General features: G+C 43.1%; 1 protein-coding gene across 1 annotated transcript; it reads left to right on the forward strand.

The window, feature by feature from the left end:
- The first annotated feature begins 3,288 nt into the window (after positions 1–3,288).
- Positions 3,289–24,236, forward strand: ATG4C (autophagy related 4C cysteine peptidase). The gene is made up of 12 exons (XM_058030536.1): positions 3,289–3,367; positions 3,607–3,698; positions 5,927–6,057; positions 6,855–6,938; positions 7,558–7,791; positions 10,195–10,516; positions 12,954–13,024; positions 14,325–14,461; positions 16,644–16,722; positions 17,386–17,462; positions 20,267–20,386; positions 22,943–24,236. The coding sequence occupies exons 3-12, from the start codon at positions 5,982–5,984 to the stop codon at positions 23,111–23,113; spliced, it is 1,371 nt and encodes a 456-aa protein (XP_057886519.1). The 5' UTR covers positions 3,289–3,367; positions 3,607–3,698; positions 5,927–5,981; the 3' UTR covers positions 23,114–24,236.
- Positions 24,237–27,733: the final 3,497 nt, after the last annotated feature.

Genomic DNA, 27,733 nt, shown 5'->3' on the forward strand with positions numbered 1-27,733 from the left:
CGCAGATTATTTCCTGAGCCCAGGGCTTCCTCGTTCTCCTGACGTAAACTTCCTCAGGGCAAAGGCAGGGGAACATTTTCCAGGGAAAAGGCGTCCGGAGTAATTCCATAAACAAAGGCGTAAATAGGGACTGCAAATGCAGGGAGCCACCTCCTGGCAGCACCGGGAAGGGCCAAACCCCGGCTCTCCTGGCAAAAACTCTCTAAATATAAAGAGTTACACGAGTGTCACAAACACCATCTCCTCTGGACAGCTCTGGCAGGAGAGAATGTGCTGCCCAGTACCCAAATTTTCCTGGAGAAACCAGGAGATTGAAGGAGGGAGGACTCTCCAAATTGCTGCAGCCTTCACTACGTCCCTGACATCCCTGTTACTTCCTTTACAGAACTGTACCAGCCTTTCCAGAGCCTTCTTCACATGGTGGTGTTTGATGGCAGCTTCACTTCTGCTCTACTGTCTCCTGGCACATTTATTTAGCATTTCTTCACTTCAAAAGGTGGGTTCAAGAAATTAAATCTACCCAGAGAAGGACTCAAAGTCTTCCCAAGTGAGCTTCCATTAATTCCGTCCATTAATTCCTGCTCATGTTTATCATTTTTGTAGTTCATGTTTCCACCCCGAGCACAGCTCTCAACCTTTACCAGTTCAGCACCCTATCAATGGTATTAATGTGTTTTATTTCCCTTTGCATAATTAGGATCTTTCATTAAGGGTAGCCTGGGCACAGACTCATCCTGCTGAAGCCTCCTCCTCCTTACCCTGCTCCTGGGACAAAGGAAATCTGGATTTGGAGGGACTGAGTGGTCCCAGCAGAAGTTTGCTGGCTAATTTTGGGGGGAACTACATCAGAGCAATCCAGCTCCTGCTGTCCTTTCACCTTCATCGTGTTTGAAAGATGCACAAACTCTCACAGTCTGAATTCCCATGTTCTCCCCTTTTCCTGTGCCAGAGTCTCCATTGACCTGAGCAGCCACTCCCACAAAAACTGGAGTTATTTAACATCTCTGAGGCCCTGCAAACTTGAACTCAGAGCAGTTTCCAAACTTTCCAGAGGGAAACAGACCACAGATGGCTTACTTCCCTAGGAAATGAAGCTAAAAATAAATGAGGAAAATTCCCTTCTCTCCAGCTACTTGACCCAAGGTCTGCTCTCCTCAGGCAACAATGTTTGGGAAAGCACATTTGGCCAAATGTTTAATGAGCTTTTCTAAATATATTGCAGATTACTGATGATGGAAGAGTGGCAGGAGCAGAAGCTTCATTCCCCACTGCCCAGTGTTCTCTTACCATTCTGCAGTGTTTGGAGGATAAATGTTGTGTATTTCCATAAATCAGAGTATCTCGTCTAATGTTTAATCTTGCCATTGCCACTTGATGTTACACACCTTGTTCACCTATTAAAAAATAGAGACAAATTATATTTTTTCAAAATCTCCTTGTGCCATTCAAATGGAGCTCAGAGATGGTTATATGTCACTAAAATGTTGAAAGTGTGAACTCTGTGATATTTGTTATAAGTCTGTTGAACTCAGTTCCCTCCCACTCCCTCTGCAAACCTTTCCTACAGAAATAGGAATTGGTGGATGTGAAGAAAACTCTCTCTTTTACAGACAATTATTTATGGTTGCCTGAGTGATTATTTGGCAATCAAAGCTTTGTTTTGTGTGGCAAAAAAGGCAGAAAATAAATACCTTCCCTCTCATCCCCTGCCTGCCCAGGGATTTACAGGGTATATCCAGGTGTGGCCCATCAATTCAGGGCATGGTTATTAAATTTGAGAGCAGGAAGGTGCAGGAAGGGGAAGAGCCATTTCCTTTGATCAGCTGGATAATTCCTTGCACATTTAGGCAGATCCAAGCCCTGTCAGCTCCTCAGCTCTCCACCTTGCAGCCCCTACACAGACAGACAAGAACATCCATCTCTGTCTCAGGGAATAAAAGCAAAGATAAAACTTTAAACAACTATAATTCCTAGAACAGATCATGAAATTCTGGAGGCAGCAGGCCTCTTTCTTTCTGCACTGTCACAGTTTTATGAGTTTATGCAAACAGCAACAGGGGTTTTTATTTTTAAATCTTTTTTTCTTTATCTTGGGAGCAAAGGGCAAGCAGGGAAGGATTAGAAAGGTGATCTGCTACATCCCCACCGCAGGCCAACAGCAGACTTTTGGAACAAGATGTAGTCTGCACATTAAAACCTACAATCCTCTTTACTGATCAACCCTCCTATGTGAAATATATCCATGAGGCTGCAGGGAAAAAAAAACCCAAACCAAAACACCACGAAATATACAAAGCATCTATTGTTGGCAGCTCACTGCAGCTAAATGTTAGATCATGTGCTGATTATAAAAAATTAAGCTCAGCCTGATCGTCTCTGACCAGCAGAAGGCAGTAAAATCACAAAATGGAAAAAAAAACCACATGACTTTGCTTCATGAACCCAAAATTGGGCTGGTGAGTACCAGGGAAAGCAGGAATATTAGGGTCTTGGTGGAGCACTAATGCCAGTTCCAGACAGCTGAGAAATTCAGCTCAATCCTCCACCAATCCTGCACTTTTTTTTTTTTTTTTTTTAAGCTCGGCTCCCGATACAGCCAATGAGTATTTTTAAGCAGCTTAAGACAAACAGATTAATGAAGAACCTACTTTACAAGACACTTTTTAAAAACCTAAAAAACCCCTCAGGAGAGTGAGAGGAGATGCAGTGGTTTTGATGTGACTTTTAAGGTAGGAAATAAAGGAGAGAATTGAATCGGAGCACACTCGGCTGGGTATTTAGGCTGGAAATTGAAATCCTTCAGGGAGTTTGGAGATCTGGGGAAGCATTTTGCTGTGAAGGAATCAAAAGACACGAAATTAAAAAACAAAAGTAAAAAGAAAAGTAACAAAAAGCCCACAAAAACCAAAAAACCGAAACCACCTAAACCAAAAGAAGGAAACCACACATGCACCAAAAAAAAAAACCAAAAAACCAAACCCAAAGAAAACCACAAAAAAAAAAAAATCAAAACAAAACCAGGCCCCTCCTAAAAAATCCCGAGCAAAGAAAGAAGCGCTGTTAAAGGACAGCCGCAGACCCGTGAAGGGGCTGGGATTTCGCTTCCAGCCGCGGCGCGGCCCCGCCACCTCCCTCCATCCTCTTCCTCCCTCCTTCCCTCCTCTTCCTCCGTTCTCTTCCTCTCTCCCTCCGGACTACACTTCCCAGCGTGCATTGCGCGCAGCCCGCAGCTGGCCGCGCCTCGCCCTCGCCGCGGCGCCCGCCGGGAGTTGTAGTTCGCGCGCCGCTGCGCCGCGGCCGGAGCAGCGCCGGGAGGCCGCGCGCTGTCCGGGCGGCCCCGGGCATGGCGGAGGCGGCTCCGTGAGGGGTGAGCGGCGGGCGGCGGCGGCGGGACGGGCTCTTTGCAGCGGCAGCTTGGGCGCGGCCGTGTCCTGTGGGGCCGGGAGCCGCCGAGCCCCTTGCCGCGGTGCGTGTGGGCTCCTGCTCGGCTGCGAGTCCTGCCGGGCGAAGCGCTCCGTCCCTGCTGCAGGACTGAGGAATAATCTGGCTTTCTTGGCGAGCCGCCTTCCCAGTATCGTTTCTAACTGCCCTCGAATGTGTTTGCAGCGCCTCAGAAATGACCTCCGGCCTCTGCTCCCTGTCCTTCTTCCGTGTGGGTGCCGCTGACCGCCGCCGCTGCCGCTCCGGGCTCCCTCAAGGTACGAATGAAAACCAGCCAAGTCTTAGTTAATAGCAGATCATTTATCTCATAATTACCCCATTGAGGCTTCATTCATCCTTCCCGCTGCGGTATTACCGGCAGCTTGCGTGGCTTTTCTGCTGTTTATGCACACAAACGCTGTTTTGGGGGTTTTGGGGTGTTTTCCATCCCTGTGAGCACCCGGCCGCTCCCGGCAGGGATCCCTTCAGGGGGCTCAGGAATTGGGGCTCAGTTCCAGCCGTGTCCTGCTCTCCCTGAGGGAACATCATCGTCGATGAGCATCCGACAACTTCAGAAATCCGGCAACTTCGGGACAAAACCTTGCGCTTTGTCATTTGATATTCAAGGCTTTAATATTCCCGGGACCTTTAATATTCCTGGTGCTGTTCCATTAATGTCGTGAAACTCTTACTGACGATTTCTTACATTGATGGCAAGAACCTGTGTTTTCCTCATGAAAAAATTCCACCTGGTTTGTGTTAGCATTCTTGGAAGCCCTTTTTGCATCTTTAGCATAATATCAGAGAAGAAATGTACCAGGAGGAAAGATAAATGTGCTGTGGTGAAAAGAAAATTAGCTTTTTTCTCATTTACATAATTTTGTCTTCAAGCCGTTTCAGACTGTAGAGTTTGTTTCATTTCTAATTTTAGCCAGAGGAAGCTTTTACAGGAATTGGTTTTTAGGGCAATCAGTGGTGTCTGGATAAATGGTTGTTGCTGATGGATCATGTGAGGGAACACAGGACCAAACACTCCTCCTGAAAAAGTTCATTTTGCCGCTTTGCTGTCTGGAGCTGGTCATACAGTCAGGCTTTCCTTTTTTTCCTAAAGAAAAAAAAAAGATGGGAGGAAAGGGCAGGAAGTTAAAACCCAGCTTGAAATTCTCCTTTTCTTCCTTCCCCAGCTTAACACAAGGCTAATCACAGCAGGGATGTAAACGCTTGTTATTTTCACTAGGAAAACCTCAGCCTTCCCTCATGTTTGTGAGTTGGCATTGCTTATTTTTCTGTCAAAAGTCAGATTTTTATGAGAGAATAGTGGGAAAGTGGTAGGGGTGGTTTGGGCAGCAGATTGCAGAGCCCAAAACGAGGATGTGTGTGAGTACCCTCAGGTGATGCTGCCACCCTGACACCTTCACCCTCTCCTTAATTACACTGTCAGTGATTGGGTTTACTTAAAATTCGTTCCCAGTGGAGAGAAGTGACCCAGTTAAGGCTTTGTCCTGCTTTTGATCCCTGTTCCATGGAGAATAGCACATAGAAAGGTAAATACAGTTCTAGATACTCCTTTTATAGCAAGGAGGTTTTTCTCGGCTCAAGTTTTGAATTACATGAGGAATTTCACTGTTGCTCAGGTCAGCTGGTGCTGTCAGAACTTAGATAAAAATTCTGTGAAGGCTGCAGTGATGTCCCACTGTTGATCAGCTTCTGATGTCCCACAAGAGCTGCTGTTGAGCAGGAGCTCTTAATTTTTCATCTCTCTGTGCAAGGCTTTGGGCCACCAAATGCCATCCAGAAACTCTGTGTGTCAGGTATTTCCAGGTGATCCACTGACAGATTACACCTGGTGAAGGAAGTTCTGTTAATTAACAGCAAACTTCCTGTTACAAATGGGGCAGCTGGGCTGTGGAGGGGATTCTGTCCTATTTTCCCAGATTTATTGGAAACAGGGATAGAGGCATTACCAATTACCTATTTATTTCTTTATTACCAATTGTTACCAGTTCAGGTTGCTTTTAAGGTGAAATCTGTCTTATCTTGCAGCACAGAAAGAGCCTGTAAAGATGCATTTCCTTAGCAAATTTATCAGGATTTTTTACAAAACTAGCCTGCACTGTGGTGGATTTTTACACAAAAAGTGCTTTTTGTTTTCTCTTCAGCAGAAAAGAAGAGCATCTTTTCTGTTCAGTGGGCTGCATGTCAGCTCTGCACCTCAGTGCTGCTACAATGAGTGTGCTCGTGTGCCAGCACAGGTTTTGTGCTCTGGAGCAGTTCGTGGTACAAGGCAGAGCTGCTGGAGAACATTATCTTTTATTTAGCTTTGTGCAGTGCTTTTATTGGTGTATATTTGGAATTAAATTATTTTATTACTTATTCATGGGACACGGGATTGCTTCTCAGTGCCTGGTGTGGAGGGTTCTGTGAGTTTATTGCTGTTCCTGGCCATGTTGGGCTCGAGGGCCTGGGTGGGGGATGATGCTGAGTGTTTATGTTTTGGTTTTTGCAGCAGCAGAACTGAAAGCCTCACAAGACAGCGATGGCTTTTTCTCTGGAATTTGAATATGGAGGCCACGGGGACAGATGAAGTAGAAAAGATCAAATCAAAGTTTATGTCTGCATGGCACAACATGAAATACAGTGAGTGGAGCACAGTGTGGGGAGATCTGTCCTCGTTAAAAGGAATGGAGTGTTTCTTGTTGGCATGAATGCAATCATAACTAATTAATACTACAAATGCAATATGGCCCTTGTAACAGGTTTTTCTTTGATGTTATAAACAAGCCCCACTATAAAACTTCCTTAGCTTTTCATTTTTTCAAATAAATCTTGCATAATTTTACTTAAAATGATTTCTTTTGGAAACAGTAAATATATTTTGTAAATTACTCTAGATTTGCATAGGCTTTTAAACAGGGATAATATGAAATCATCTGTACAAAGATTTATTTTGTTTATAGATGTGCTTTTATAGAAGAAAATAGGATGGTGTGTGAGTTACAAACTCCACTGAAGAATCTACCCTTGAGTAACATTTTTCCACAGCTGAACATCAGTAATTTGTTTATGAGCAACCAGATTTTCAAGTGTGCCCTTTACTAATCTCTCCTCGATTTTTCTGCTTTCCCTTTAAGACTGAGGTTGCTCAGATTTACCACCAGATTTCTGATAAACTTTATTAATCATAGCTGTTTTGAAGATGTCTGACAAGATGAAAAGATGCTTTTTTTCCTGCTTTCTTTGAGTCTGTCACATGGTTGAAAGGGAATAGTAGCCACTGTACCTTTTATGGCATTTTTTATGTGACCAAAACCCAATGTCAATGCTTCTTTTTTTATTCCCCTTTCAAGGGTTACCTTTGGCTTAACCAGATGCTGTCAGCATTTCCTTTTGGAAAGTTCAGTCACAAATTTGTATTTGTTCTGCATCTATTTTAGGTTGGGTGTTGAAAACAAAAACTTACTTCAGTCGGAACTCCCCAGTTTTTCTGCTGGGAAAATGTTACCACTTCAAAACTGAGGGTGAGTACAGAGCTCTTCACTCATTCCTCAGCAGGAATAAGGTATTTTTAATCTTCTAGAAAGACTGGCATTAACAATTACCAAATACAAAATGTAAATATGAGAAGCTTAGAAAATACTCATTTAAATGTCCTCCTCTAATGCAGCCCATCCTAACCTGCTTTATTCAGATTTTGCATCAAAACCTTGTGCTTCCTGTAAAAATTTGTGTTGTAATTTGCACTTCATTTTCCATCAGCTGGAGATTTTCTCTCTAAAAACTCCTGATGGAAATAGTGGCAAGGCCTGATCAGGGTCACTGCACCAACACCTTTGTTATCACTTTGCAGTGTGCAGTGTTTTAAGTCTCTCTCTTTATTTGACCATTCACAGTTGGGTGAATTAAGCACTTACTTGCAGGTCAGTGGTTCCACTGGCACAGTGGTGTCTCTATGGTTCTTTTGATTTTTCCTTTTTTTCTTTTTAATCTGTCACATTTCTGTTATGTTTGCCTTCCAACTCTCCTTTGTTGTACTTGAGGCAATTGTGAATTTTTGTAAATTTCAATTTGATATTTGTTACTAATAACAGGAATGCCATAACAAAGTAATTAGAGCTTAAGCTGTGCTTTGCCTTGCAGACTCTGGGGAGCTCTCTACAGATGGGTCCAATTTTGACAAAATCAGCACAGAGATTTCGGGGAACGTGGAGGAGTTCCGCAAGGATTTCATTTCCAGGATCTGGCTGACCTACAGGGAGGAGTTCCCTCAGATCCAGGGCTCTGCTCTCACCACAGACTGTGGCTGGGGCTGCACGCTCCGGACGGGGCAGATGCTGCTGGCTCAGGGGCTGATGCTTCATTTCCTTGGGAGAGGTGAGTTACAGAAATCTCTGTGTTGGCACAGGCATTCTGTGCAGACCAAAATGGCCTTTTTCATCCCAAATCTGATGGGCCAGCTGGTTTTGCTTGTGGGTTCCTCACTCCTGTTGGAATTGTGTCCCATTGCACAGAGACTGGGCTGTCCTACCCTTTTTCTTCTGAGAACCAAAGTGTGCCAAAGCAAATTTCTGTGGAGTTCCCAATATCCAGGTGTGAGTTAATACATCACAAAAGTGGGATCCCCCTCTCTGGGTGTTCTTACCCATGCACATGCCCAGAAAATTAAATTTTCTCTGGAAATTTGATTGTTTCTTGAACTCCAGATGTAGGAGTGAGTTCCCCAGCCCATAGCTGTGGGCTGTGGCAGAAGTGATGTTCTTTTAGCAGTTCTAAAGTTGTCCATTATTGAATTTCTCCTGGTGTTAATATATTGAGTTCCTAGAAGGATTCTAATGTAACTTCAATACATCATTCTCTGTGTGGAAATGTTCACTGTGTCATTCCTTCCCTTCCCCCTGTGTACTTAGAGAGGAACTTCCCTTTTTTCCTTAGCACTGTCTGTCTCAAAGTGCTCCCTCAGGCACAGCCAGCTGGACCCTTAGGAGCTGTGGGCACTCCCTGCTGTCATGGGCTGAGTGTCCATGTCCTCCTCATTGTTCCAGGCTGGCCATGTCCTGCAGGGAGCTATTTTAGGTTGGCAGAGTTAAACACCTTTTCCTTCCATCCCAATGTCTGTCCCTTTATAACAATCACCCATTGCTTGCTTCAGAATGAGCCAAGGCTGCCCAGGGGGGTGAGAGAACACAGGGCATTGTTTGCTCAGCCATCTGTGGGCTCTCAGGAGCACTCCAGCACAAGATCCTTCTGAAAGCCTGTTTTGATCCCACTTTGCCCTGGCTGTGCAGCTCTGAGGGAAGCTGGGAGCAAGGTCCCAGCCCAGCTGCAGCACAGAGTCTGTTCCAGCAGTGCCAGGGCTGAGCTGTGGGACTGGCTCTGTGATTGTGCCTTTGGCTGGGGATATTTAACTCTAAAACATTCATTATCTCTTTCAACTGACTGCACATATCAAAAAGTGTGGAAATACTTCTGCTGAGAACACAAATCCCTTAAATATCACTCTTCTTATACATACACATTTAAAAGAAATTCAAGACCTGCCCAGAAGACTCCCTGTGAGCAGGAGTGCGTAATGGCTCGTTTGGAAGTAACCCCAAACAAAAAGCACTCAGGTTTCTATCTTTAAAATCCATGGTTCCAAAGAATTCCTTGTGTGTCCCCCTTGTATCCCAATTTGGAAGATGATGGGGTGATTCCAGAGTGCTCTTGTTCCTGTGGCAATCCAAATCCACAGAAAGATGGGGTAGGGATGGTCTTTCTGGGCTGCTTTGCTCCTCACTTGGTCTTCTGACAGCTGGTGAATTATCTTTTGAAAAGCTTTTTATGAGATCTGGGCAGCTTTGGAAACATATTTAGATGTTTACAGGAAGTTTTCCATGGCTGTTTACTCTTTTCCCAGAGATGTTTTCCTTCTCGTTTAATGGTGTTGTTTCTGTTAGGAAGCAAAACTTGCCTGAAGTTTCTAGCTGAGATATTTACACTTCCACTGCCATGTGGAATGTTCCAGATATTGCTGAATGTTGTTGGGAATGAGTTTTGATTTGAAATTTCAAGTTTTACTTTGAAATGCCCGTGCTAGAGACACTGACTGGAGTGTGGAGCTGAGAGCCCAGAACAGCAGGGCCTGTGAGGGTTTTACACTGAGCTGGCTCTGTGTTGGGAGTACTTGCTGGAACTGGGGGACAATTCCAGCAACTTCCTGGGCCTGCTGGACCCCATTCTGTAGGAGGAATGCTGTGTGGGATGCACCATCCATAGGGAAAAGCAGACTGGAGATACTCACTGATACATAGACAAATTTGCCTTGTAATCTAAAGGAATTAATGAATTTAGGGAATAAAAACAATCCTACCTGCCTGTTTCTCTGCTGATCTCCTTTGCCATTTTGCCAGGAAGAAATGTTTGCTTTTACAAACATTTCAATAATTCCTCAGGTCTGCCTGGTTTTTTAATAACTGAAAAATAAGAAGAATTAAAGATTTTTGAAACTTCTTTTTTGACACCGATAAAAGGATTTTGGGTACTATTGAAGTAACAGTCATGTATTTAATATGTAAGAGAGTTCTTACCTGTAATCAGGTGTATTTTGTTTGTTCAGCTGGCTGGGATGGTCACCAGAAAAATCAAAGCAAATGCTGCTCTTCAGATTTCTTTGTTCACCTGTTAACAGCGCCATGTAAAACACACATTATCGCTGTAATGAGGGGGACAAAGGGAAGTGCTTTGCTAACTATGCCATAAAACGAGTGTTGCTGTGGCTTTTCCCTTTTCCTGCTGCAGCCTGGGTGTGGCCAGAGGCGCTGGCCATGGACAGCTGTGACTCGGAGTCGTGGCCCAGCAGCACCGTCAGGAAGCTCACGGCCTCCCTGGAGGCGTCGCTCACGGCCGACAGGGACCCCAGGCTGCTGGCCCGGCGCCCTGCCCGCAGGGACTGCGATGGCACCGAGAGGAGGAACGAGCTTTATCACAGGAAAATCATCTCCTGGTTCGGGGACTCCCCCCTGGCAGCCTTTGGGCTGCACCAGCTGATAGAGCACGGCAAGAAATCCGGGAAGATGGCGGGGGACTGGTACGGGCCCGCCGTGGTGGCACACATACTGAGGTAAAGCACCTTCAGCTCTCTGCTCCTTCCCTTTGGACATTTGAGGTAAAACACCTTCAGTTCTCTGCTCCTTCCCTTTGGACATTCTGAGGTAAAGCACCTTCAGTTCTCTGTCCCTTCCCTTTGGACATTCTGAGGTAAAACACCTTCAGTTCTCTGCTCCTTCCCTTTGGACATACTGAGGTAAAACACCTTCAGTTCTCTGCTCCTTCCCTTTGCACATTTTGAGGTAAAGCACCTTCAGTTCTCTGCTCCTTCCCTTTGGACATTCTGAGGTAAAGCACCTTCAGCTCTCTGTTCTTTTCCTTTGGACATTCTGAGGTAAAACACCTTCAGTTCTCTGTTCTTTTCCTTTGGACATTTGAGGTAAAGCACCTTCAGTTCTCTGCTCCTTCCCTTTGGACATTTGAGGTAAAGCACCTTCAGTTCTCTGCTCCTTCCCTTTGGACATTTGAGGTAAAGCACCTTCAGTTCTGTCCCTTCCCTTTGGACATACTGAGGTAAAGCACCTTCAGCTCTCTGTTCTTTTCCTTTGGACATTCTGAGGTAAAGCACCTTCAGTTCTCTGCTCCTTCCCTTTGGCACATCACAGAGGAGCATTTCTGAGTGTCCTGAGATTGCTTCAGCCTAATTGAGCAGCAAACTGTTCATTATTGGCTTTGTAAAACACCCATAGCAGGAGCAATTCCAGAGCTTTTTCATAGGCAGGAAGGGAAATAGCAGCAGGTGCAGGAACTGAGTGCTGAGCTTCTGTCAATCTTATTTCAGGAAAAAACACAACATTCCTGTTTCTTGTGGAATCCCAAGTATCCCTCCCAAACCCTTTTAAGTAGAGCTGCATTTAGTGAAATGTTCTAAAAACTAACCACTCTTTCAACCTTGGAACATGCATAACATTAGAGGTTTTTTTTTTATACTGTAACCTGGGGGCTGTAATGTACTGATGGTGTAATGAAATGTCAGAGCTAAAATTGATGTTTTCAGCATTTCTTTGCACACATCAAATTCTTGTGAAACTTTAAATGCATGGGACTATTAATATTATAATTATATCCCAGTAAAAGTAAAGGGTCTGTGACATTCAGCGTGGTTAAAGAAAAAAAGTCGAAAGTCAAATTTCTCCATGCTGTGAGCCTTGATATCCAGTTCTTTGATTGTTTTGGGGTTCTTTTTGTAGTCTTAGATGTTTATTTTTTTAGTAGATTCCAGTTTACTTATAAACCAAATCACTAATAAATCATTTAAAAAGCAGAAGGCAAAGTTCATCCATTTATACATTTATATATATACATATATAAATAGAATAATTTGATATTTAGTGTTAATGTTATGTTAATGAAGTGCAGCTGTACTGAAATAATCAGGTATGCATCCATGCAGATGCAAATAGGAATGTAGGAATTTAGCATTTTTGATGTGCTTTATTCTACTTTTTTCTCATGGTGGAAGCAGTCAGACTTTTTCCTTGCTTTAATAAATTATCTGTTAAATGATTTGTCTCCCTAGTGGGAGCAGGGGGGATTTGGTGCAGAGTTACACTCACCACAACCCCGGGGGTGATTTCCAGCCCTGCAGAATTTCCTTTCCTGGAGCTTTCTCTCTTGCAGCAGCACTGACAGTGGACAGCTCCCTCATAGTTTGGGAATGGCTGCATTAAACCACTCCTCAAAACAGAGTGGGGAATAAAGGGATGGTGACCATTCAGTGCAGGTGTGTGCTTGAAATCAAAGCTAAATCCTGGATATTGAACAGTTCCTTTCTTTGCAAATGCTGTCCCTGATAGATGACCATAGTTCTGACTATCAACATGGATTTTATTTTAATTTTTGGGTATGTTACTCTTAGTCTTTTGAGGAGAGTCTAATTTTGTAATTATCTTTTTGAAAGTTTTGATGAAACTTTTTATTTCTAGGTGCTAATTTGTGGCTTGTTACATGAACTGAGGTCAAATAAAGAGATTCAATTCTAGTGAATTGAAAATAGTATTTTTGTCAGCAAACTTAACCTTTATCATCAATATACATGACAGAAAATGGTTATAAACAGAAAGAAATAAAGTAATGAATATGAATTTCATTGGAAGTTATTGTGGGATTTGGGGCCTGTTTTTGTGGGTTTCATTGTTTCTTCTAAATAGCCAGACATTGTCATCTTGGCTTGGAAAATGTGGTGACATGACATCCATGGAATATACAGGCTGGATCTTGGTATCCAGTGTTTAAAAACAAATGAAAATCCCACCCCACCACCTGTGTTTGTCACAAAGGGAAGGTGTCTTGAATTAAAAAAAAAATGCTATTAAAACCCAAACAAACAAAAAACTCCTATCACAAACAATTAAAATCAACCTGTTTCTAAAAAACCAAAGTAATTTGTTTGTTTATTGTTAATTTTTTTAAATGAATGATAAGTCAAATAGTTTTGTGTTTGCACTTAGAAAAGCTGTTGAAGAAGCAAGAGACCCTGAGCTGCAAGGAGTAACAGTCTATGTTGCCCAGGATTGTACAGGTAACTGTGATTTTGTAGATTTTTGCAAACATTTAAAATGCTTTTTATGCTTTTCAGTTAGCACTTAACAATAGAGCTTTAAAGGAAAAAAATCCCTGTGAGTGGATCCACAAAATTGAGATTATGTAGACAAAGGGATTCTTGATATGTGCAGATTGTTCATTGCTGGTTTGGTATTTTATGGTGGAATTCCAAATCAGCAAATCAATTATTGCCTCTTCTCCTTTTACATGGAGATGTTTCTGTTAGTTGGAAGCTTTCAAGTTTTAATTATTCCTTTTAGAAGTTTATATGCAGCAATAAATATTTATTGGCTTTCTCCTCACCTGCCCCTTCTGCATTTCCTTGGCATTGCAACTCAGCAGCAGCAATTCCCATTCCACAAAATATTGCTGGGAATGAGGAGGCTGAACTGGTTCTGAGTCACCTGGGTGTTGAGTTTTATTTTTTTTTCTTTGTTAAGGTTGGGGTTAAATGTGTGAGATGGTATTTTTGTTTGGATTTAGATGTCTATTAGTTCTTATTTATATTGCAGTTTTATAAATTGTGAGCTCTATAGGACTTTGACAATTTAAAAATGGAGTTTTGTCTCTCTTTTTGTAAGGTTTTTTAAGGATAAACTGTCTAATTAAGAAATGATACTTAAATTATTTTTACTTTTAACTTAATAACTAACTACCTGTGCCTCGTAATGTGGACTTTTTAAAATATAATTACACAATATTACTTAAACTCATAAAGAAGGTGAAGAAGAAGGACTAGCTACTGTTCTAAAACCTGTATCTTGCTATATATATGTATTATTATATTCTAAAACTTTAAATTTTCACCATGTGGTATTACACATTTCTATTCAAACTACTTACCTATAATTCTTGTTCTGTCATTCAATTTTGGGAGCTTCTCCATGGCTTTAGGTTAAATTCAGTGTTCTCTTGGCAGCACAGAAAGTGTGACATTGTCAGCACCTGGGCTGTGTTTTGGGAGGACAGGCAGGTTTGGAGGGGCTGCAGCTGTAGTTTGTCACACTGAGGTGCCACGTTGGAGGTGTGTCTCTGAAACCTGGGGGCTGTGTTTGAAATGTGAATGTCTCTGTGTGTCTCAGTCTACAGCTCGGGTGTTATTGACAGGAGGCTGTGTTTGAAATGTGAATGTTTCTGTGTGTCTCAGTCTACAGCTCGGGTGTTATTGACAGGAGGCTGTGTTTGAAATGTGAATGTCTCTGTGTGTCTCAGTCTACAGCTCGGGTGTTATTGACAGGAGGCTGTGTTTGAAATGTGAATGTTTCTGTGTGTCTCAGTCTACAGCTCGGATGTCATTGACAGGCAGTGCCCCTTGGTGGATTCTGGGAGAGCAGGCACCAAAGCTGTAATTGTACTGGTTCCTGTGAGACTCGGTGGGGAGAGAACAAACACAGACTACCTGGAGTTTGTAAAGGTATGAAATGAGAGTTCAATCATTTCTCACAGAGTAGCACAAGGGGATATGAAAAGCAACTTCACGAGGGTGATTCTCCCCATTAAACCTGTGGTGGGGATTTTACAGTTGAAGGTTGTAAAGTTTGACTTTACAGATTTGAAATTTCCCTATTACAAGATCAGACATAATTGCAGAGCACATGATGTCCCTTGGTAAAGCAGTGATAACTGTCCTGCTCCTCCAGCAGCCACCTGAAAAGACATTAATGCAGTGCCTCAAATTACAAATGGTAATTTAATCTAGCAGGACTCTAATAGCATATGTAACTAAGGATCAGGCAGCATTTTAAAATATAAATACAGTCCATTCCTTGCCCTGTTTCTTATTTTCTTAAATAAGAAAATGGTTCAAATGGTTTTAAGTTGCTGCCTGTCTGTTCTTCCCATTTTCTTTTGTCTCTTTGTTCCCCTGGAATTATTTGATATTTTAATTCACTACCTGAATGGTTTTTTCCCTGTCTGGATGAATGTTTCTGAGGAGGGTGGTGCAGGAGTAGCAAGCAGTTACCACAATAAAAATGAGCTGGAAGAAGGCAAACTGAAGGAGAAGGCAGAGGGGGGAGGTCTGTGCTGTGGCTTTGTCAGCAGAGGTTCTGCAGGTACCTGAGATGTGCTGTAATCCTGCCTCTTGCTCCTCTTAGGAAAGGCCTTGTTCTCTCAGCCCTGCTGCTTTTATTTCATTGTCCATGCTCCTCTTGATCTGTCTGAAAATTTTGGGTTCATTTTTAATTTACCCCAGTGTAGGAGCACGGACAAAGGCTGAGAGTCTGTAACATGATTTATTTGTGGCTCTCTGTTCACTGTAACATTTCAGGAAAACATTTTGATTTTTACTGGTATGGGAAGACAGACTGGTAAAGGCCTTCAAGTTATGAACTTAAATTGTTATTAATTTTTTCCCTGATTATTTCCCTGTGTTTCAGACAGCTGGTTTGGGACAGTTTTAGTTTTCAGCTGGCTGCAGTGAGTGATTCCTGCTGCTCCCTTCCAAGGCTGTTGCAGCCTGATGGAGGCTGAGATAAGAGAGCTCTCAATTGCCTGAATCAGTCACTCCAGTGTCTCCCTGGCTGTTCCAAGAAGTGACCACATTTCTTGGAGTCTGCCTTTAAGTTAAAAATGCAGATTTTAGAATGTAGCACAAGAGGTAATTTCTACAAAGGGTTTTATATTTATGGGTGAAAATTGATAAATTTTTTATAATTCACTTCTACAAGGAGCTTGCCATAGATTAAACAGTTATCCATTACTCTGAGCAGCTTTGCTCCCTCTCTGCTCTGCCCTCCTTGGCTCTGGAGCCTTTGCCTCTGATCTGCCTGAATGTTCTGTGCTGCTCAGAGCATTTGCTAAGGAAACCTTCTCATTTATATTTTAAAGAAGTTTTCTAAGGAAACCTTCTTGTTCATATTTTAAATAAGCATCACTTCCTTAACCTGTGTAAACCATGCTGGATTTGACTCTGTAGCATCTCAGGGGAGGTTTTTAAGTGACTTTATCCTTGTCTAAGCAGGGAAGATTTTCTCTTGAGAAGCTTTGGTGTTAGTAGTCTGCCAATATCGATCTTGTTGAAAGAAAAATTCCCTTCTTACACTGAGAAATGTCCCCTTCCCAAAAGTTCAGCCTTCAGAAGGTTCTGGTTTCTCTGTTCCCCAGGCCACCTGCAGGGATGTTTATGGGGCCTGGCTGTTGAGTGTTTCTCTCTCCTGCCTGGATGTGGGACAGCTGCTTTTGGAGCTGGACCTTGTAATTAATTGCTCTTAACTTCAGCTGGCATTTCTGCCCAGGATGTAAAAGTTGATGCTGTGGCCAGGCTTGTCCCTTTGAGTGCAAAAGGAAGAGAGTCCCCAGGGGCAGAGGATGTAAATGTGTGTGAAAGCTGAAAATCTCAAACATTGGGATATTTGGACTGAGGAACTGGTGCTCAATGTGTGACATTTTGTCTCCTCCTCAAAAACATGTGTGGTATCTCATGGGAAGTCTCTGGAATATCTGCTGCTGTGGTTTCACTTTGGTCAGGCCTCAGGAAGTCATGGAGTCAATCTCTAAAAAAAAACCAAAACCATTTGCCTAAAAGAGCAAAGAGCAATTATTTTAATTCAGTTTAATATTTAGTTAATCTTAATGATTCCCTGTTCTTGTTTTAGGGAATTTTGAGCCTGGAGTACTGTGTTGGCATCATTGGGGGCAGACCCAAGCAATCCTATTACTTTGCTGGATTCCAAGGTGAGTGTTTGACTGTGTTATGTCTCCTCAGTATTTTTTCTCTCAGAGTTAGGAAGTTAATACAGAAGCAGTGGGAAATAGCATGATTAAAATAGTAAAATGAGCACCTTATTAATTCATCACATCTCCCCAAGTCCAGCCATTTGTCATTTACCCCACGGAGTAATTGGATTCTGTAAAATGTACATTTAATTTCCCTTGTTGCATAAACAAGGCATAATTTATCTGTTTCACCAAACTTGAGGAGCGTTTGCTGTTCCTGCCTGGCAGTTCTTATTTAGGTATTTACTCTCTCCTGCTTTAAGTGGTGTTAGTTGATGCCTAAATGACAAGCAATATATTCTTGCTGTCAGGATGAAGCAGGGCGATACATTTTTCATATGCAAACTCCAGAATATAATTGTGTGTTTGTAAAAGTAATTTTAGCACCAAAAATTAAATGACAGTTTCATCACTTTATAAAAATTCTGCTTATACAAGCATATTTGATTATGCAAAAGTTAATCTGTCCTGCAAAAACCTATGCTTCAGTCAATGAGTATCAGCCTGGCAAGCAGTTACTCACTGGCTTTTTTTCCAGCTGTTCTGCATAGAAATTGGATTGTAAGCAGTGTAATAATAAGGTGTTTTTTGAATTACTTGTCTTCTGTTTTGTCCTTGCAGATGACAGTTTGATTTACATGGATCCTCATTACTGCCAATCTTTTGTAGATGTCAGCATAAAGGATTTCCCTCTTGAGGTACTATGGATATAGAGCTGGCACTGTTTGCTTCCCATATGAATCAAACACTAATTATTTAGAGCTGTTCTAGCTAGCTGCAGCTTTATGGTTTTACAGTTACATGTTATTTATCAATGTCCTGCCCTTCTTTATAGGCCTATAATCAACAAAAATGACCAGAGGTTAAATCTCAATATGGAGGTTTAATTTTTACTTCATTAATCTTCATCTGTTTTCTTTTTAATGACCATAAAATCTCCAAAATAGATGATCACTTCATTTAAGTGATTTTCTATCAAAGAAAATAGATGATATTTGTAGATCTTGAGCCTGTTTGGATTTGGGGTTGATAAGTTTGTCTTTTTGGTCATTTTATTTTATTTTTTTTTTAATTTAAATTACAAGCAACATCAGGGAGAATTCCTGTGGTATTCAATAGTAGGAGCCTGGAAATAGATGGAGCTAAAGGAGGTGATTAGAGAACTCAATTTACAGCTGCCCTGGGAAAATATGGTCAGCTGCAAGGAAGAGCTGAGTGGCCTCAGAGCCTTCCACACAAACTCTCCTTGGTCCTGTGCCCAAGTTCAGGTGAACTCCAGCAGCTCTTGGCTCAGCCTCAGGGGGATCCACAGCCAGGGCAGCAGAGCTGGGGCAAAATCCCATCAAATGGTGTTCAGGAGAACTACTCATATATAAATAAAAAATCCCAAAGGGCCTGCACAGGCCTGGTGTCAAGGCCTTACAGCAAACACTTCATGTTTGTCATTATTTATGCTTAACAAAGTGCTTTAAGTTAGCATGTTACATAAGATAGAAGTGGAGGATTCTCTAGGAAATGAGAAGGTTCTGGGTGAAGCAGCAGAATGGGTCAGCAGATAGCCCAGGCAGGAGGTTTGGCTGTGTTCAGAGATTCCTTCAGGTTTGTCCTGTTGAGGTGTCTGGAGCAGGAGTTGGTGAGTGCCAGCTCTGCCTGGGATGATCACCCAGCTCCTTCCCTTTATCCTCACAACTGGGTTTTGCTCCAGTGCCCCTGAAGATTTTACTTTGGGAAAAAGCAGACAAAAGGTGGGAAGAGCACAGAGCAGCAGAGCTGAGGTGAATTCCTTAAGGTCCTGCTGTGGCCAAGCTAGAAACACATCTTTTGGGTTCTGTTCCTATGACTCAGCCTCAAAATTGTGCTGCAGACTGGCATTAATCTGAATTTCTAAATAATAGCAAGGTTTGAAGCTGTGTTTGGAAGGTATGCAAGCTGCCAGCTTGGCTTGATCTCATCCTAATGCTTTCCTGCAGACGGAAAATAGATTGCAATTTAATGCTTGCTGCATTTAATAGTATTATATCTTTGTCCAGAAATGTCAAAAGTAAACAGAAATTGCTTTCTTAGTGTGGATAGTTGCTTGTTAGATTTATCTGTAGGGAGTATTTTCAAAATTGACAAATTGTCCAGAATAAGTTGGAAATCAATCCACTCTGTATTGGCTTCCAGCATCCATTTGTTTGAAGGAATGGGAAAAAAAAATCCTCCCCACTTCTCTTTGTTGTGCAGTGATTTGTGCAGCATTAAACCTCCTGCACAGCTGTAGGGACAGGGTTGCTGCTGTGGCATGTGGAAGGCAGGGTTTAATTTTATTCTTTATTTTTTTATGCATTTGAAGACTCAGGAATTAATATTAAAAATACAATTGCTGTTTATAAAATTGGAACAGTGAGGAGACAAAGCAGTGACTGAAATCAATCTTGCAGAAATAGCCCAGATCATCTTGGTGGATGTTTTTTAGCAGAGGTTTTACAGAAATACCTCTTGGGTTTGTGATCACCAGGAAAGAACAATATATTTTATTATGTAAAACTGCTGCAGGGATGGTTACACTCGGATTTGGGAACCAGGGCTGTCTTCTGTGGATTGATTTTTGTGATTAGCAAAAAAAGAGATTTAATAGAGGGAGGATGATGGGTCATCCTGGCTGTTAGAGGCAGAGTGGAGGGGACTGGCTCCCTCTGAGAGCAGGTGAGGAAATAATTGCAGTATTGGACAAAGAGCTTCACCACAACTGCAGCTCCTATAATAAATAACCACAGAATCTGGGTAGATGGAATATACTATTTTTTCCTCTCATAAACTGAGTGAGGAGTGTGGGGAAGGGGGTTTTGTGTTTGTTTTGTCTTACAACAGGGCTGCTGAAAGTATCAGCTCACAGCACTGGCGGGGCAGCATCTGTCAGGGAAAGAGATTTCACGTGAGGAAAAACCCATTTGTAAAGCAGAGCATGTTTGGTTTTTCCCTACTTGTGGATCATTGTAATATGGTTTTGCTTTTGTGTGTTTTGTGGGTTTTTGAACCCATTTCATTTACTGAAGGAAAATGCATGAGGTTGGTTTATTCCATTATGTCTCTTTTATGGAGGCTGGGGGAGGGAAGGGGCACTGGGCAGTGGTAGTAAAGCAGTAAGATAGTGCAAAAGCTGTTACAAATTCAATTTGCAGAAGAGCATTCACCTTCTCTGCCTTGGGAATATTCATAAAGTATTGCTGGGAGCAGCAGAGCTGTGACAGATTCCAAACTAACCTGATGTGTGTGTGGGGAAGTTTGGGGAATGCAGCCTGAACAGCAGGAGGCTTTACACGGCTGGGGAAGGGTGCAATCATTTCAATGTTTGGGGAGGGTGGGAGAAATCACTTCCAAAGGGTGTGCTGGGTTTAATTCAGGTGCTGCAGGGCATTGGATGTTTTAAGCTGTTGGAGGGGAACAGAAGTAAACACGTGGATCTGTGCCATTCCTGACTGTCACCGTGTTTTGTGTTTTGGAACTGGGAAACCTGCAGTCATTCCACTGTCCTTCTCCCAAAAAGATGTCCTTCAAAAAAATGGACCCGAGCTGCACCATAGGATTTTACTGTAGGACTGTGCAGGACTTTGAGAAGGCGTCTGAAGAAATCACCAAGGTAGGTGCCTGCTGGAGTTCCCAAACCATCCCTCGGCCGGGAGGAGGCTGGGCCTCGCCCTCGTGGGCAGAGCCCGTTCCTCGGTGGCGTTCATCGTTCATCGCTGCTTTCCCGCACTCGGTGACGCCGCTGGGTCGGTCCCGGCGGGGTTCCCGGAGCGGGGCTGGCGCCGGGCGGGCCCACGAGGTGGCACTCGTGAAGTGGCGATGTCCCTGCAGCCCTGCGAGCGCGGCCCGGGGAGGCTCGGGGGGTGCTGGGGGGCAGCCCGGGCGTGGGTGGGGATGGGGAGGAGGGAATGTTGGAGCACACCCGAATTGTTCATTATTTCTCCCCAACACAAGGGGCTTTTCCTGGTGGGAGCTGCAGGGCTCTGGTTTGAGCTGCACAGAGCAGGTGCCACCCAGCAAATCTGTCTGAGCCATCCTTCCCCTGGAAAAACTGCTCTGGATTCATTTAGGTCCCATTGGAATGACGTTTTTTTCTCCTTAGTTATTGCAGTATGTGAGGGTATGAAATGCAGCATCATCCGTGTGTTCTCTGAGCTGCTCTGTGGAAAGGATGCAGCAGCAGATGGACTCAATGTTAATATTCCACAGCAGCACAAGGAATTCGTGTTTGTCCAGCACTTGGAATGTCCTGAGAAGTGGCATTTGTACTGTTACTAGTGGTATTAGTACTACAGCCAAAAAAGCATTTTTTAAACTTAATGCTGATTATAATAAATAGATACTGATTGATGCTGAAGTTGTTTCTTTGATTCTTATCCAGAGATGTAGAAAACATTTAAAGAAGTTCCTAAGCAGCAGATCCATGGAAAGTTTAAATAGTGAAGTTTCTGTTCTTCCTTGTTTTCTTGTTCTTTCACACAGAATGTCATAACATGGTTAAAAAAAAATCTCATTACAAAATCAGTTCCAGCAGAAGTTATCGTTTTCCTATTTCTGTTCTTTCAAGTTTGGGATTAAGTAGATTTTTTTCCTGAATTTGTGAAAACACTCTTGACTGACCCAAGTGTTGGAGTTATTATCCTGGTATTTTAGATAGAAGCTCTTTCATATTAATGACATTATTTTATAGGAATACATTTCAGGCAGTGTCAGTTTGAAAAGAGGGGAAAGTTTGGATACAGGGACAATGTCAGAAACATTCTATCAATTGATCTTGCAATCCTTCCTTCACATCCTTTGTGGTTTCTTTCTCTTCCATCATTTTTCCCTTTTTTTGCAATTGTAGTGTGGTAACTTTTGAACCATAAAGCTCAGTGCATTCCTAGTGTGCCCTGTGGAGGCTGAACTAAATAAATCCATGTTCTGCCTGCTTTTTTGGGTAATAAGAGGTGAGAGATAAGGTTTAGCTTTTATACTTGAGGATAAACATTATGGCTTTATATGTTTAGAGACAGATAAATTAGGAAACTTGCAAGTTGTTCCGAGTTTCAGATTCTCTGTGGTCACTGTTGAGATGTGATGAGAGTCACACAAATCCTGACCAGGTTCCCCTGGACTTGGTTTGGGCATTTCCTTGCCCAGTTCCTGTGTTTAGAGTTTCCTCACCTCCCTCAGTGTGGAAATGGAAGTTTCAGTAGAGCTGAACACAGACAAGGCAGTGGAACCTCAGGATTTTACTGGGATTGATTTATTTTTTCTTATTTTTTAAATGCTCCCTCAACCCCTGACTGTCATATTTTAAATAGTTCTTACTGTTTGAAGCTCTCTTTGGGGACTTTTTCCTGTTTCAGACTGATTGTTCTCTGAAATGGTGCTCAGTGATTTTTAGTTCTGCACAATGTGTATCTCTAGTCTGATGTGGTTCTGCAGCCACTGCAACACTGGGCTGGTTTTTCCCAAGCAGGTAGGAAAAAGTAAAACAAATTAAAAAATAAATCAGTGGACCAAACCCCCCGAAAGGCTGAAGTGTTTTTCAGTGTTTAGTGGGGTTTTATCTGCTCTTAAAGATGTTTTGCTGATCTGTTTCATTATTTATCATTCCCCACACCCCCTTTCTCCATGCTCAGTTTTCTTATTTATAAACACAGATTCTGGGCCCCCTGGTTCCCTGTGACTGTCACCAATCTGGTTTGAGCCACGTGCTCTGCCTGCCTTATTTACATTGCTGACTGTGTTTGAACTTCTAATAAAAACACTGAATATTGCACCTGCTGATTCCACAATAAAAATCCCCCCCAGGATGCTCAGTTGCTCCAGAATTCACACCTGGGCTTGAGGAGACCCTTATGGCCATTAACTATTTTGTAGAGGGTTTTATCTTCTGTCTTTTATCCTTTTATCTTTCTCTTTGTTGCACTGGGTCTGACAGCACATACAGGTGATCTGTGTGCTCAAAACCAGGGGTAGGCAGGAAATTAGCAGCTGCCTGAGAAAGGGAAGTAAATATCTCATAGGAGGAGGAAAGGTTTAGATTCTGCAATGCTTTTGTCTAATGACATAATTAAAATAATGCATTTTTTACTTGGCAGTCATCATCACGTGAATATCTGTGTTTGCTGAATTTCTTAATTTCCAATTAATGTTTTATCTGGCTTGTTTTACATTATAGATGCTGAAATCTTCATCCAAGGAGAAATATCCCCTGTTTACTTTTGTCAAGGGTCATTCTAGAGACTATGACTTTGCTTCCAGTCCACTCCATGAAGAAAATGACCTTTTCTCTGAGGATGAGAAGAAAAGGCTGAAGAGATTTAGCACAGAGGAGTTTGTCTTGCTCTAAGGACATTTTACACAAGAGCGTCGGCAGCTGTCCAGGAGAACACTTGCCTTTTAACTATAAAATGTACCTGGATTCCTTCCCCAGAAAGGCAAGCCTGTACTGAAATTGGTCTATTTTCATAAAGATGATAATGTTTTATATGTTAAAAGTCTTTAAGATGTCGGTTACTAATGTATGTACTAATTATTTTTGCTCACTGCTGGCTGGAGGAGTGTCTGCAGTTGTGGTAGTGAAGGAGATGCTCTGCTCAGAGCCAGCTGTGCCTGGCCTGTCCCCAAGTGCCAGCTGTGCCCTCCTGTGCCATTCCAGGCACTGCTGGGGCTGCCTTGCCAGGGATGCACATCCAGGGCTGTGCAGACCACGGTGCTCCTGCCTGCAGCACAGCTGGAGCTGTCCCTGTGGGAAGGGGACAGTGCCAGCTGTGCTGCCAGCCTGGCACCGTGCAGGGCAGCTCCTGCTGCAGAGGTGAGGCTGATGGGTCAGGAGTCAGTGGCACTGGCAGCCCTGCCATAATTACATAGGCTGAATTGGGAGTTAAGATACTATTTAGCACTATGACTTTCTAATGGTTTCTCATTAAGCTTGCTTTGGAGCCTTAATATGAGGAGTGAAGATAAAGTATTACCTTTCCCCACAATTTTTAAAGGTTATACTATTAATATTAACTGCAACCAATCAAAGCAGCTGGAGACAATTATTAGAAGAGAGCAGTGTTTGTTTCCTGTTTCAGCTACCATAATGGTGAGGCTTCTCCTGCCAGAGCAGCTTTTAAATCAAAGCAGAGGGGGGTGGATGTGGAAGATTCTGGGCTGTGATGATTTTTTGTTTTGATATGTGTTGTTACTGTACAAATGATTACTTGGTGGTGTTTGTTCTCAGATTGCAAACAAATGTACAGAAATAGTTTCATGTTTTAACAAAGTAAATACAATATTTAAAAAACCCTATTAACGCTGCTTGGGAAATAAAAGAGGTATGAAAACATGAAGTGCATGTGCCTTTTATATTAATATTAGATCCTCTAACAGTGAATATAATCCTGCATCTAAACCAATATTGTAAGGGGTGAATACTCTGTTTATTTGCAATAAAGGCAGATTTTATTGTTGTGTTGTAAACCAAATGTTACCTGGTCTAAGTGCTGCTCAGGCACAGAGGCACAAGTGTTGCTGATCCAAATAATAAGCATCATGTTTGTTCATCAAAGCACCTTTTACTTTTATGAGCAAGAAGTGACTAATGGATAAATTTCAGGCAGAACTAGACCAGTCTGTGTCAAGGCTGGAGAGTGCATTTGCATGTGCTAATTAATATTCAAAAAAGATAAAATATGCCTTTGTTTCCAAGGGAAAAAACCCCAGACATTATTTGTCTAAATCAGTAACCTCTGCACTGCTAATATTTGGCATAATGTGACTTTTTACTAACAGGTATGTGAGGATGTTTGGCTTGATCTTCATATTTTTCATTAATAGCCCAGAAGAGGGAGTAAACAACATATTTATGGAATTTAGATGTCAAAATGAGGAGAGCTGTGGATGTCAGAGCTAGAAGAGAGAAGATTGCTGGTGAGTGAAGCAGAAGGAGATGCAGCTTTAGCAAAGACCAGGCAACGCCTCAGGGTGGTTCCTTTGGGTGGCAGTGGACAGGAAATCAGACACAAAGTTGTGCTTGGTGCTTGGATTTTCCTTCTTCCACAACTCCCCCACCTGAATTCAGGTACTTTGAGAAAATCCCACGTGCACAGACCCCTAAGCCTGTTGTGTCTGCAGGAAGGAGCTGCTCTTCCAAAGGCCTGTGGTTCAGAATTCTTGGAATGGAAATGCTCACAAGGAATTACAAGAGCTGTGGCACAGAAATGTTAAAAAGGAAAATGTGGGTCTGTCATTCCAGCAGCAAATGTCCCTAGAAGGATGGAATGGTTTCTCTTCTCTCAGTCTTTTTCCAACTGGATAAAAAATGGAGTGGCTGAAACATCTCTGAATTTATTAAATAGTGAAAGTTTTTCCCATTCTAACTGAGGGAAAGAAAAGTAGCAGTGCTACAAGAGCACCTGTGTTGGGGTCCTTTAATTTGTAGCAAATCCTTCAGTTCACCTCAGTGGGGTTTTCTTTAAAGCCTGCTACAAATAATTGTTAAAAATTCATGGTGGTTTTCATCATGGTTTTTGTCCAAGGTTGAAGCACAGACAAGCCCACAGAATGCCCTGGTGCACTTGTGTACAGGGGTGACACAAGTTAAATTACCAGGTTAGTAGAAATTAATGGTTTTGGGTAACTACAGGGGACTTTAATTGGAAACTATGTTAATCGTGTAGTAATTCTCTTTACCTCGTCTGCATTAGCTGCTGCAAACCAGGCAATTAATTTGTGTCATCAGTGTTGCTGCTGCTGCCTTCAAACACAAACCTGAGGAGCATCAGTTACTCACAGAGCCAGCAGTGCCCAGGCTCTGAGGCTTCCCCAGATCTCCCATCCTCCCTGCCTGCCTTGCAGCCTCAGGCCTTCGTCCCCTCACAGCCTTTTCTCTCCCTCCCTTCTGCCATTTCCTTTCTTCTCACAAGGAACCTTTCTCTCTGTGTTTATAATATCTGACATTAGCTTGGCACAGGCTCTCAGTGGAGACTCTGCCTTCTCTTCCCAGCCCTGTTTTCCAAACTTTGGCAGTGACCAAAGCCCATCACACCCCAGAGCTCTGCTGGAGGTGCTGGTTGAGCTCAGGGGTGTAGGGTGAGGGATTTCTCTCCTCCATGGGGAAACCCCCCAGCCACCAGCTCCCCTTCCTCTGCAGTCTCTCCCATCTCCAGCCAGCCTTTAAAAACTCCCTCCAGGCACTCAGGAAAGGCAGCAGCTGATTTCTGAGAAGCTTCCAGAAGCCCAGGGCACTGCTCTGACTCCAAGGGGCACAAGCCCTCAGGGGTGGCTGGTGAGAAGGGTCACACTGGAAGGTTTGCCTCATGTTTACTCCTGAAATGGGAGTTTCTAGAGTGGTTCTTTAGGACAGGGAATTTTTTACTGATGGTGGTAGAGATAGCTGATCTCAGAGCCTGGAGAATTGCAGCCCAGCTTCCAGAAGGCCTGGAAATGGGAATGTACTCAAAGCAGCACTGAGTTTGTTCCATAGAATACCAGAATCCCAGACTGGTCTGGGCTGTGAGGGACCTTAAAGCCCATCCAGTGCCACCCCTGCCATGGTCAGGGACACCTCCCACTGTCCCAGGCTGCTCCAACTTTTCCCTCTCACCAGCCCCCCACGCTTCAGCAGAGCTGCAAAACTGGGGCCAGCCTGATTTGTTACTGTCTTTTGTGCTTTTTTTTTGCTTTTTTGGCTTTTTCACCCCTCCCAACCCAGAAGCTTTGTCAGTGTGAAGCAGGTGAGCAGTTCAGTTGTGCCCAGTGGAGGCAGGGCAGGGATCTCCTGTTCCCTGCTAATTCCAGTAGGAAAATGGACTTGCCCCAGAGACCTGATTTATTTCCAGCCTTATTGACAATCTCTTAAAGGGGATGATGGAGTGAAAAGCAGCCATCAGTGAGTTATGAAAGGTCAATAATGCCACAAAGGAACACAAACAGCAGGTCTGAAATCCAGCCCTCCCCACCTGCTGTTTCCACAACCATTTCTTCCAAGGTCATCGGGCTTTTCCAGGGAGGCCAGAGCAGCAGGAGCCTCCAAGAGGAGGCCAGTTTACTTCATGGCCCTTTCCCACCTTGGAGCTGATTATTATGGGGTGCATCCCCCCAGCCCTGCATGGGAGGCCGTGCAGCACAGGCAGGAACAGCATCCAGCAGCATTTCAGCTCCTTACCCAAAACCCAAAGCCTCTGGCAGAATATTCCAGCAGCACAGGGACAGCTTCCCAGCAGCTTGGTTAGGCCATGCCAGCATCACATAAAAGGATTTTTAAATGCTGCTAACTTGTTTGCATTGACAAAAAGGTGCAAAGAGGAATTTGAAGGTGTCAAGATCCAGCCCTGGGCTCTCATGGTTTGACCCTGAGGTTTGGTGTCTGCACAAGATGCCTCTGCTGCCTAATTGGATGAGCTGAGCTCCATAAACACTTCCCTTCCCTGTTTGTAAGCAGTCCACGGGCAGCTGTAATTGTCTGAATCCACAGTGTGAATAGTAAAAAGAGCTTTACTTAATGACTGCAGCAGCCCTGCTCGAGTGAGAGCTCTCTGGTATTTATTCACACCAGAATTCACGAGGCTTTTGTTTGCCATGAACACTCCTGCAAATAAAAACTTGCTCACTCTAATGTTTATGAATAAATGTGCTCGTAAATGCCATCAAAGCAAATCAGCAGGGTTTTATTTATGCAAGGAGATGCACAAATAAATGTTTGCTGTTTTCACCCAGCTCTGGTGGGTGTTTAGGCGTGTGTAAAGCCAAGGCTTTGTGAGCTCTGCTCAGCACTCAGACATTATTCCTGCTCTCCACCTCCTCCTTCCCTACACTCTGATCCTGCCTGTGAATCCCTGTGCCCCAAGGGAAGGTTGTTAAAGTCAATGTTTTAGGCATTATCCACATCCAGCAGCTTGCTGGGTCAGTGGACAAGGTCATGGAAGGGACTGGGATCCCTTCTGGCTGCCCAGGACTGGGAGGACAGGAGGGAAAGGGGTTT

Source organism: Melospiza georgiana, chromosome 9 (genome assembly GCF_028018845.1).
Source record: "Melospiza georgiana isolate bMelGeo1 chromosome 9, bMelGeo1.pri, whole genome shotgun sequence".
Taxonomy (NCBI): Eukaryota; Metazoa; Chordata; class Aves; order Passeriformes; family Passerellidae; genus Melospiza; species Melospiza georgiana.

Bases quoted from the DNA above. Each gene is read 5' to 3' on its own strand.
- ATG4C (XM_058030536.1), top strand. From the start codon at position 5,982: ATGGAGGCCACGGGGACAGATGAAGTAGAAAAGATCAAATCAAAGTTT. The intron at 6,058-6,854 runs GTGAGTGGAGCA...CATCTATTTTAG, and splicing joins ATGGCACAACATGAAATACA to GTTGGGTGTTGAAAACAAAA. The intron at 10,517-12,953 runs GTAAAGCACCTT...GTTTGCACTTAG, and splicing joins GTGGTGGCACACATACTGAG to AAAAGCTGTTGAAGAAGCAA.